The 11,319-nt window shown below is 42.7% G+C and overlaps 1 protein-coding gene across 1 annotated transcript in view; it reads left to right on the top strand.

The window, feature by feature from the left end:
* The first annotated feature begins 372 nt into the window (after positions 1-372).
* GNS (glucosamine (N-acetyl)-6-sulfatase) overlaps positions 373-11,319 on the top strand; it is a 59,262-nt gene continuing 48,315 nt past the window's right edge. Inside the window, exon 1 of the mRNA XM_059080347.2 lies at positions 373-758. Within this exon, the coding sequence (XP_058936330.1) occupies positions 564-758 (195 nt within the window). The 5' untranslated portion in view covers positions 373-563. The remainder of the gene's footprint in view (positions 759-11,319) is intronic.

Here is an 11,319-nt window from a genome sequence, read left to right as displayed (position 1 = left end):
AACTGAGTTGTACGGAAAATTAAAAGCGATTAAATATAAGGCCACTCAATAAGTGTTGTTGACTCAGGGATTAAATAGAGTACGCCCAGACTTTGCCCACCAGCTGATCTTACTACCTCGTAGGCACATTCCTCCTTTCTGTTAACTGCTTCCTATTGGCTGATTCGCTCCCCCTCTTATCTGATCGTACCCCCCATTTTAATCCCTGAACAAAGCGCTCTGGAATGGGTCCTACCAAAACCCAAACCCTGCTTTAAGCGCGGGTCCTGCTCCCCTATGGCTTTTCCCCCACTTTCCGCCCACTTCCGGGTTTCCCTCCCTGCTGCTGTCTCCCCTCTTCCTTTTGGTCCGGAGCCCCGCCCCCCACCCGTCACGTGACCGCACGGCGTGCTCCGCCTTCTGCCCCCGGTTCACGTGATCGCGCCCGGTAGAAAACGCCTGACCACAGACCCCGGCCTTCACAGTCCAGTCTTTTTTTTCCAGCTGCTCGTGGCTTTCTCACTCTCTAGCCTTCTGTACGACTTTCCCCTCCGCCCGGGGTACCCCCCGGAGCCCTGTCCGCCATGTGGCTCCTGCCTCTGGCCCTGGGTGTGCCCCGGCGGGGCAGCCCTCGCCACTTCCCCTACTGCAGCTCAGCGCCGCTGCTGCTGCTGCTGCTGGGAGGCTGCCTGGGGGTCTCCGGGCCGGCGGCGGGCTCTCGGAGGCCCAATGTGGTGTTGCTTCTCGCCGACGACCAGGACGAAGTGCTCGGCGGCATGGTAACTCTTCTTTCTGTTTCTGCCCCGCCCCTCCATCTCCCGGGCTGACTCCCCGGTTTCTGGCCCTCGTTCCCCATTCGTAACTAGCTGCCTCGACCCTGGGTAGGTTTGCTTTTGCCGCGCCAGGCCCTTTGCGCAGGCTTATGGAGCTGCGGGACTCTATTTCCTCTTTCCCCCGAGTCTCTCCTGGGTCCACACACATGCACGCACCACACAGAGCTTCTAGTCTGGACCTTACTGCCGAGGAGTTTGCTTCATGTCTCAAGACAAACGTGTGGACGCCTGTTAGGGATGGGATGAACCAGTGAGGAGCAGGTGTTGGCTAAGAGCACGCCAGCCTTGATTGTTTGTCTTTCAGGTTAGAGGACAAATCCAGCCCCCTCTTTGAGGAACCTAGACCACTTCTGCATTTGACCCTGTGTGCAGTGTCTGTGCTTGATATTTATAAAATAAATGCTTACATGAACTATTCTGGTAGGTAGGTTGTAGCACTCTTCAGGGTGTGCTTTGCCCCACAAGAATCAAGAAAATTCAATTAGCCTAATTGAACACCTGGCTGATGCATTAGATACTGTCAGCGTTCCGTTTTATATCAGATGGGTGGTGTTCTGAGACTTCATTCTTTCCCAGAGTGAATTTTGCTTCTGGATCTTAGAATTCTCGAATTTGTGACCTTCAAGAACATCTACCCAACCCCCTACTCACGGAGGCCTAGAAAGTGGCTTGCCCCAGGCTCATGAATAGTTGTGGCAGTCCAGACAAAATCCTGACTAGTGCTCTGATCCTGGGTATGGCATTACTCTTACCTTTTTAAAATCAAGTGCTTTATTGCTTTCTTCCTTTCAGTTCTCTTTTTGCTTTCAGCTAAATGCTATGAAAACACTTGAGGCACGAGGTTCCTAACTTTTACTGTGTGGGAACACCCTAGCTGAGGTCTTTCAAACTGCTGATTTCAACCCATAAGTGAGTTGTGAAATCAGTTTAGTGAGTAGCTACCAGCATTTTTACTTCCCTGTGGAATAGAGTAGAATAGAAAATGTCTGTGTGATACATGAGGTCAAGGTAAGCATATCCATATATAGATATGTCTTAGTTGTTCATTAAAATGTATTTCTTCCTCAGGGCTGTGTTCAAGGGTATGAGAATCTTTTCTAAATGATGTTTAAGATGCTTGCGTTTTGACTCCCCACTGGTTCCTGCCACATTTACCTCATTGCCTTTTAGTTTCTACCCAGCCCCACTGACAATGAAGAGTCTTGATTTAATGGCCCTCCTGGATTTTACTTTGTTTTTTCCACCATTCCAACTGCTACACTTATCCTCTGCACAAAACTCCTTTTATTTTATTTTATTTTATTTTTTTAAACATCTTTATTGGAGTATAACTGTTTTACAATAGTGTGTTAGTTTTTCCTTTATAACAAAGTGAATCAGTTATACATATACATATGTTCCCATATCTCTTCCCTCTTGCATCACCCTCTCTCCCACCCTCCCTATCCCACCTCTCTAGGTGGTCACAAAGCACAGAGGTGATCTCCCTGTGCTATGTGGCAGCTTCCCACTAGCTATCTAATTTACATTTGATAGTGTATATATGTCCCTGCCACTCTCTCACTTCGTCACAGCTTACCCTTCCCCATCCCCATATCCTCAAGTCCATGCTCTAGTAAGTCTGTGTTTTATTCCCGTCCTACCACTAATCTCTTCATGACATTTTTTTTTCCTTAGAGTCCATATATATGTGTTAGCATACGGTATTTGTTTTTCTCTTTCTGACTTACTTCACTCTGTATGACAGACTCCAGGTCCATCCACCTCATTATAAATAACTCAGTTTCATTTCCTTTTATGGCTGAGTAATATTCCATTGTATATATGTGCCACATCTTCTTTATCCATTCATCTGTTGATGGACACTTAGGTTGCTTCCATGTCCTGGCTATTGTAAGTAGAGCTGCAATGAACATTGTGGTACATGAGTCTTTTTGAATTATGGTTTTCTCAGGGTATATGCCCAGTAGTGGGATTACTGGGTCGTATGGTAGTTCTATTTGTAGTTTTTTAAGGAACCTCCATACTGTTCTCCATAGTGGCTGTATCAATTTACATTCCCACCAGCAGTGCAAGAGGGTTCCCTTTTCTCCACACCCTCTCCAGTATTTATTGTTTCTAGAGTTTTTGATGATGGCCAATCTGACCGGTGTGAGATGATATCTCATTGTAGTTTTGATTTGCATTTCTCTAATGATTAATGACGTTGAGCATTCTTTCATGTGTTTGTTAGCAATCTGTATATCTTCTTTGGAGAAATGTCTATTTAGTTCTTCTGCCCATTTTTGGATTGGGTTGTTTGTTTTCTTGTTATTGAGCTGCATGAGTTGCTTATAAATTTTGGATATTAATCCTTTGTCAGTTGCTTCATTTGCAACTATTTTCTCCCATTCTGAGGGTTGTCTTTTGGTCTTGTTTATGGTATCCTTTGCTGTGCAAAAGCTTTTAAGTTTCATTAGGTCCCATTTGTTTATTTTTGTTTTTATTTCCATTTCTCTAGGAGATGGGTCAAAAAGGATCTTGCTGTGATTTATGTCGTAGAGTGTTCTGCCTATGTTTTCCTCTAAGAGTTCGATAGTATCTGGCCTTACATTTAGGTCTTTAACCCATTTTGAGTTTATTTTTGTGTGTGGTGTTAGGGATTGTTCTAATTTCATACTTTTACATGTAGCTGTCCAGTTTTCCCAGCACCACTTATTGAAGAGGTTGTCTTTTCTCCACTGTATATCCTTCCCTCCTTTATCAAAGATAAGGTGACCATATGTGTGTGGGTTTATCTCTGGGCTTTCTATCCTGTTCCATTGATCTATATTTCTGTTTTTGTGCCAGTACCATACTGTCTTGATTACTGTAGCCTTGTAGTAGAGTCTTAAGTCAGGGAGCCTAATTCCTCCAGCTCCATTTTTCGTTCTCAAGATTGCTTTGGCTATTCGGGGTCTTTTGTGTTTCCATACAAATTGTGAAATTTTTTGTTCTAGTTCTGTAAAAAATGCCAGTGGTAATTTGATAGGGATAGCATTGAATCTGTAGATTGCTTTGGGTAGTATAGTCATTTTCACAAGGTTGATTCTTCCAATCCAAGAACATGGTATATTTCTCCAACTATTTGTATCATCTTTAATTTCTTTCATCAGTGTCTTATAGTTTTCTGCATACAGGTCTTTTGTCTCCTTAGGTAGGTTTATTCCTAGATATTTTATTCTTTTTGTTGCAATGGTAAATGAGAGTGCTTTCTTAATTTCACTCTCAGATTTTTCATCATTAGTGTATTAGAATGCCAGAGATTTCTGTGCATTAATTTTGTATCCTGCAACTTTACCAAATTCATTGATTAGCTCTAGTAGTTTTCTGGTAGCATCCTTAGGATTCTCTATGTATAGTATCATGTCATCTGCAAACAGTGACAGCTTTACTTCTTCTTTTCCAATTTGGATTCCTTTTATTTCTTTTTCTTCTCTGATTGCTGTGGCTAGAACTTCCAAAACTATGTTGAATAAGAGTGGTGAGAGTGGGCAACCTTGTCTTGCTCCTGATCTTAGTGGAAATGGTTTCAGTTTTTCACCATTGAGAACGATGCTAGCTGTGGGTTTGTCATATATGGCCTTTATTATGTTGAGGAAAGTTCCCTGTATGCCTACTTTCTGCAGGGTTTTTTATCATAAATGAGTGTTGAATTTTGTCAAAAGCTTTCTCTGCATCTATTGAGATGATCATATGGTTTTTCTCCTTCAGTTTGTTGATATGGTGTATCACGTTGATTGATTTGCATATATTGAAGAATCCTTGCATTCCTGGAATAAACCCCACATGATCATGGTGTATGATCCTTTTAATGTGCTGTTGGATTCTGTTTGCTAATATTTTGTTGAGGATTTTTGCATCTATGTTCATCAGTGATATTGGCCTGTAGTTTTCTTTCTTTGTGACGTCTTTGTCTGGTTTTGGTATTAGGGTGATGTTGGCCTCATAGAATGAGTTTGGTAGTGTTCCTCCCTCTGCTATCTTTTGGAAGAGTTTGAGAAGGATAGGTGTTAGCTCTTCTCTAAATGTTTGATAGAATTCGCCTGTGAAGCCATCTGGTCCTGGGCTTTTGTTTGTTGGAAGATTTTTTTTTTTTTTTTTTTTTTTTTTTTTTTTTTTGTGGTACGCGGGCCTCTCACTGTTGCGGCCTCTCCCATTGCGGAGCGTAGGCTCCGGACGCGCAGGCTCAGCGGCCATGGCTCACGGGCCCAGCCGCTCTGCGGCATGTGGGATCTTCCCGGACCGGGGCACGAACCCGCGTCCCCTGCATCGGCAGGCGGATTCTCAACCACTGCGCCACCAGGGAAGCCCTGTTGGAAGATTTTTAATCACAGTTTCAATTTCAGTGCTTGTGATTGGTCTGTTCATATTTTCTATTTCTTCCTGGTTCAGTCTCGGCAGGCTTGTGCATTTCTAAGAATTTGTCCATTTCTTCCAGGTTGTCCATTTTATTGGCATACAGTTGCTTGTAGTAATCTCTAATAATCTTTTGTATTTCTGCAGTGTCAGTTGTTACATCTCCTTTTTCATTTCTAATTCTATTGATTTGAGTCTTCTCCCTTTTATTCTTGATGAGTCTGATTTCTTTCCTTCTGCTAAATTTGGGGTTTTTTTTGTTCTTCTTTCTCTAATTGCTTTAAGTGCAATGTTAGGTTGTTTATTCGAGATGTTTCCTGTTTCTTAAGGTATGATTGTATTGCTATAAACTTGCCTCTTAGAACTGCTTTTGCTGTATCCCATAGGTTTTGGGTTGTCGTGTCTCCATTGTCATTTGTTTCTAAGTATTTTTTGATTTCTTCTTTGATTTCTTCAGTGATCACTTCGTTATTAAGTAGTGTATTGTTTAGCCTCCATGTGTTTGTATTTTTTACAGATCTTTTCCTGTAATTGATATCTAGTCTTATAGCGTTGTGGTCGGAAAAGATACTTGATACGATTTCAATTTTCTTAAATTTGCCAAGGCTAGAATTGTGACCCAATATATGATCGATCCTGGAGAATGTTCGATGAGCACTTGAGAAAAATGTGTATTCTGTTGTTTTGGGATGGAATGTCCTATAAATATCAAGTAAATCCATCTTGTATAATGTATCATTTAAAGCTTGTGTTTCCTTATTTATTTTCATTTTGGATGACCTGTCCATTGGTGACAGTGGGGTGTTAAAGTCCCCTACTATAATTGTGTTACTGTTGATTTCCCCTTTTAAGGCTGTTAGTATTTGCCTTATGTATTGAGGTGCTCCTATGTTGGGTGCATAAATATTTACAGTTGTTATATTTTCTTCATGGATCGATCCCTTGATCATTATGTAGTGTCCTTCTTGGTCTCTTGTAATAGTCTTTATTTTAAAGTCTATTTTGTCTGATATGAGAATTGCTACTCCAGCTTTCTTCTGATTTCCATTTGCATGGAATATCTTTTTCCATCCCTTTACTTTCAGTCTGTAAGTGTCCCTAGGTCTGAAGTGGGTCTCTTGTAGACAGCATATATATGGGTCTTGTTTTTGTATCCATTCAGCCAGTCTGTGTCTTTTGGTGGGAGCATTTAATACATTTACATTTAAGGTAATTATCGATATGTATGTTCCTATTACCATTTACTTAATTGTTTCGGGTTGTTCTTGTAGGTCTTTTCCTTCTCTTGTGTTTCTTGCCTAGAGAAGTTCCTTTAGGATTTGTTGTAGAGCTGCTTTGGTGGTGCTGAACTCTCTCAGCTTTTGCTTGTCTGTAAAGGTATTAATTTCTCCATCAAATCTGAATGAGATCCTTGCTGGGTAGAGTAATCTTGGTTGTAGGTTTTTTTCCTTCATCACTTTAAATATGTCCTGCCACTCCCTTCTGGCTTGTAGAGTTTCTGCTGAAAGATCAGATGTTAACCTTATGGGGATTAATCCCTTGTGTGTTATTTGTTGTTTTTCCCTTGCTGCTTTTAATATGTTTTCTTTGTATTGAATTTTTGACAGTTTGATTATTATGTGTCTTGGAGTGTTTCTCTTTGGGTTTATCCTGTATGGGACTCTCTGTGCTTCCTGGACTTGATTGGCTATTTCCTTTCCTATATTAGGGAAGTTTTCAACTATAATCTCTTCAAATATTTTCTCAGTCCCTTTCTTTTTCTCTTCTTCTTCTGGGACCCCTATAGTTCAAATGTTGGTGTGTTTAATGTTGTCCCAGAGGTCTCTGAGACTGTCCTCAGTTCTTTTCATTCTTTTTTCTTTCTTCTTCTCTGCAGTAGTTATTTCCACTATTTTATCTTCCAGGTCACTTATCTGTCCTGCCTCAGTTATTCTGCTATTGATCCCATCTAGAGTATTTTTCATTTCATTTATTGTGTTGCTCATCATTGCTTGCTTCCTCTTTATTTCTTCTAGGTACTTGTTAACTATTTCTTGCAATTTGTCTATTCTATTTCCAAGATTTGAATCATCTTTACTATCATTATCCTGAATTCTTTTTCAGGTAGACTTCCTATTTCCTCTTCATTTGTTAGGTCTGGTGTGTTTTTATCTTGCTCCTTCATCTGTTGTGTGTTTTTCTGTCTTCTCATTTCGCTTATCTTACTGTGTTTGGGGTCTCCATTTTGCACGCTGCAGGTTCGTAGTTCCCGTTGTTTTTGATGGCTGTCCCCAGTGGCTAAGGTTGGTTCAGTGGGTTGAGTAGATTCCCTGGTTGGGGGGGCTAGTGCCTCTGTTCTGGTGGATGAGGCTGGATCTTGTCTTTCTGATGGGCAGGTCCTCGTCTCGTGGTGTGTTTGGGGATGTTGGTTACCTTATTATGATTTTAGGCAGCCTCTCTGCTAATGGATGGGGCTGTAGACCTGTCTTGCTCTTTGTTGGGGATAGGGTGTCCAGCACTGTTCGTTGCTGGTCCTTGAGTGAAGCTGGGTCTTGGTGTTGAAATGGAGATCTCTGGGAGATTTTCGCCGCCTGATATTACGTGGACCTGGGAGGTCTCTTGTGGACTAGTGTCTTGAGGTTGGTTCTCCCACCTCAGAGACACAGCCCTGGTGCCTGGCTGGGGCGCCAAGAGCCTTTAATCCACACGGCTCAAAATAAAAGGGAGAAAAAATAGAAAGGAAAGAAAAGGAAGGAAGGAAGGAGGGAGGGAGGGAAGGAAGGAAGAAATGAAGGAAGGAAGAAAGCAAGAAAGGAAGGAAGGAAGGTGGAGAGGAAGAAAGGGAGGAAGGAAGAGAGGAAGGGAGGAAGGAAGGGTGGAAAGAAGGGGGGAAAGAAGGGGGGAAGGAAGGAAGAAAGGAGGGAAGGAGGGAAGAAAGGAAGAAAGAAAGGGAGAAGACAAAGTAGGATAAAGTATAGTTATTAAAATAAAAAATAATTATTAAGAAGAAAAATCTCTATTAAAAAAAAAAAAACAGAAAAACAGGTCGGTCTAACCCTAGGACAAATGGTGAAAGCAAAGCTATACAGACAAAATCTCACACAGCAGCACACACATACACACTCACAAAAAGAAAAAGAGGGGAAAATAATAGTATATCTTACTCCCAAAGTCCACCTCCTCAACTTGGGATGATTCGTTGTCTACTCAGGTTTTCCACAGATGCAGGCACTTCAAGTTGATTGTGGAGCTTTAATCCGCCGCTTCTGAGGCTGCTGGGAGAGACCTCCCCCTCTCCTCTCTGTTCGCACAGCTCCTGGGGTTCAGCTTTGGACTTGGTCCCGCCTCTGCGTGTAGGTCATCCGAGGGCGTCTGCCCTTCGCTCAGACAGGACGATGTTAAGGGAGCAGTTGATTCAGGGGCTCCGGCTCACTCAGGCTGGGGGGAGGGAGTGGCACGGGTGCGGGGCGAGTCCGCGGCGGCAGAGGCCGACGTGAAGCTGCACAGGCCCAAGGCGCGCCGTGCGCTCTCCCGGGGAAGCTGTCCCTGAATCCCGGGACCCCGGCAGTGGCGGACTGCATGGGCTCCCGGGAGGGCCGGTGTGGAGAGTGATCTGTGCTCACACACAGGCCTCTTGGTGGTGGCAGCAGCAACCTTAGCGTCCCACACCCGTCTCTACTGTCTGTGCCAACAGCCGCGGCTCGCGCCCATTCCTCAAAACTCCTTTTAAAACAAATTTTTATGTGTGCTTTTAAGTGTTTTGTCCAGAAAAAGTAAGCCATCTCTATCAAAACTTAATAATGATTTAGTGACTTAATTAAAAAGCCCAGCTTTCACGGCTCTGTTGAAAACAAAATCCATCACTTAAATATAAGGTATTCAGAATTCAGTTTCTTCAATTCTTGTAGACCACCAATGTGGTCTGTGTATATTTGAGGTTTCTCCCCTTTAGCCTGTTAATCCTATTTGCTCCTTTAAACCAGTAGCAGATTCTTTTATACGGATGTTTGTGCTGGAGAGAAGAGCCAAAATTAAGTGGAGGGAAAAAGTCAAATTTAATACTCCCAGTTCTCTGAGAATTCTGTCTTCTCCTGTAACCTTTTACAGAATACTCTAAATACCACTAATTGTCAAACAGGACTTGAAGGGGAAGAGCTAAGAAATAACAGCATTTGAGAACCTACTTGGAGCTAGTCAGAGTGTGAAGTGTTTTATACTGTGCTTCAATTATCACAGGAATCCTCTGCTGTAGGTATTGTTCTTATCTTAAAAAATGAGAAACTAGGGCTTCCCTGGTGGCGCAGTGGTTAAGAATCTGCCTGCCAATGCACGGGACATGGGTTCGAGCCCTGGTCTGGGAAGATCCCACATGCCGCGGAGTGGCTAGGCCCGTGTGTCACAACTACGAGCCTGCGCGTCTGGAGCCTGTGCTCCGCAACAGGAGAGACCGCGACAGTGAGAGGCCCGCGCACCGCGATAAAGAGTGGCCCCCGCTCGCCGCAACTGGAGAAAGCCCTCACACAGAAACGAAGACCCAACACTGCCAAAAATAAATAAATAAATTTATTTATTTATTTTTTTTAAATGGGCTTCCCTGGTGGCGCAGTGGTTGAGATTACGCCTGCCGACGCAGGGGACACGGGTTCGTGCCCCGGTCTGGGAGGATCCCACATGCCACAGAGCGGCTGGGCCCGTGAGCCATGGCCGCTGAGCCTGTGCATCCGGAGCCTGTGCTCTGCGGCGGGAGAGGCCACAACAGTGAGAGGCCCGCGTACCCCCCCCAAAAAAAAAGAGAGAGAGAAAGTAAAACTTAGAAGGGGTTAAGTAACTTGGCCAAGGTTCATATAGCTATAATAAGGGGCAAAGCCCAGTGTCTTATAGTGTAAGAGCCCTGAGATTATATGATTTTTCTTCTATTCTAGAATACTGTGCTAATACTGATTTACCAGATGTCATTCCACATACACACATCAGCATAGTCACACCATAGATCAGATTTCTTCAGGTGACATGGAACTCCTTAATTTACACGTAATACTTCGTGTGTATTTTCATTTTTATGGAGAGAGGGAGGTCTCTGACCCAAGAAAAGATCATGAATTGCTGCCATAGTTGGCAAATAAGTATCAGTCCCCCAGACTAACTCAGGTCAAAGGATTATAGCACTTGTATGATTATGGTTTAATGTGGAATCTTGCGATCATCTTTGAAGTAGTCTTTTATGTGGTATCATCATCTTTAACAGTTCATTGTATTTGTTGTAGCTTTCATGTGGGACTCCATTTTTAGTTTTTGCCCAGGGAACTGTTCATCCATTTCTTTTTTTTTTTTTTTTATCATTTTTTTAATCATTTTTTTATCATTCAGGTTAGCATGGACACACATACACGTTTTTTGGTACAGTGTGGTTTCCTGTTTGGGACTTGCCTGATTAAGCACAGAGCATGGTTATCACTTGTACTACCATTAGCAGTATAAAGGTTATGGTTATTAATATACATTTCTTACTTAAACTAAAATCTGATTTCCTATGCAGCCCTGCATCATCATCTGACTCCTGCCTACCTCTCTGACCTTGTCTTATTACCCCATTCTTCCCTTTACTTTGCTGCTTCTAGCATGCTGGCCTTTGTTCTGTCCTCACATGTGTTGCTTTCCTTCTCTGGCAGCATATTACTTGTTTACTCAACCTGAAAGCATCTTCTTCTGGAGCTTTGCCTGGCTGACTCATCGTGTGACTCTCAGTACTGAAGTTACATCCTGAAAGAAGCCTTTCCTGACCACCCGTTGAAAGTAGTTTTCCCCTTTCCTCTCAACACCTGCAAGCACATGGTCCTGGTTTATAGTACTCCTCACTGCCTGAAATAATTGTTTGTTTGTTTACCTGTTGTTTGAGTACAAGGATCATGAGGGCAGGGACCTTCTATCTTTTGTCCACCATTGCCTAGATCAATGCCTGGCACACATTAAGTGTTTAGTAAATGTGTTATAATCACACAATTTAGTCTTACTATAAATCAGATATTCTTCAGTAGCTTTGCATAAATACCAGACAATTTGACCATTGTTCCCTATAATCAGTTCATAGTCCTTTTCCTATTTATACTTTGCATTCCTGTTTCCCCTTCCTGTGTACTCACTGTAACTCAGA

This window comes from Kogia breviceps, chromosome 12, assembly GCF_026419965.1.
Source record: "Kogia breviceps isolate mKogBre1 chromosome 12, mKogBre1 haplotype 1, whole genome shotgun sequence".
Taxonomy (NCBI): Eukaryota; Metazoa; Chordata; class Mammalia; order Artiodactyla; family Physeteridae; genus Kogia; species Kogia breviceps.
This window is presented reverse-complemented; position numbering and strand designations above follow the sequence as displayed.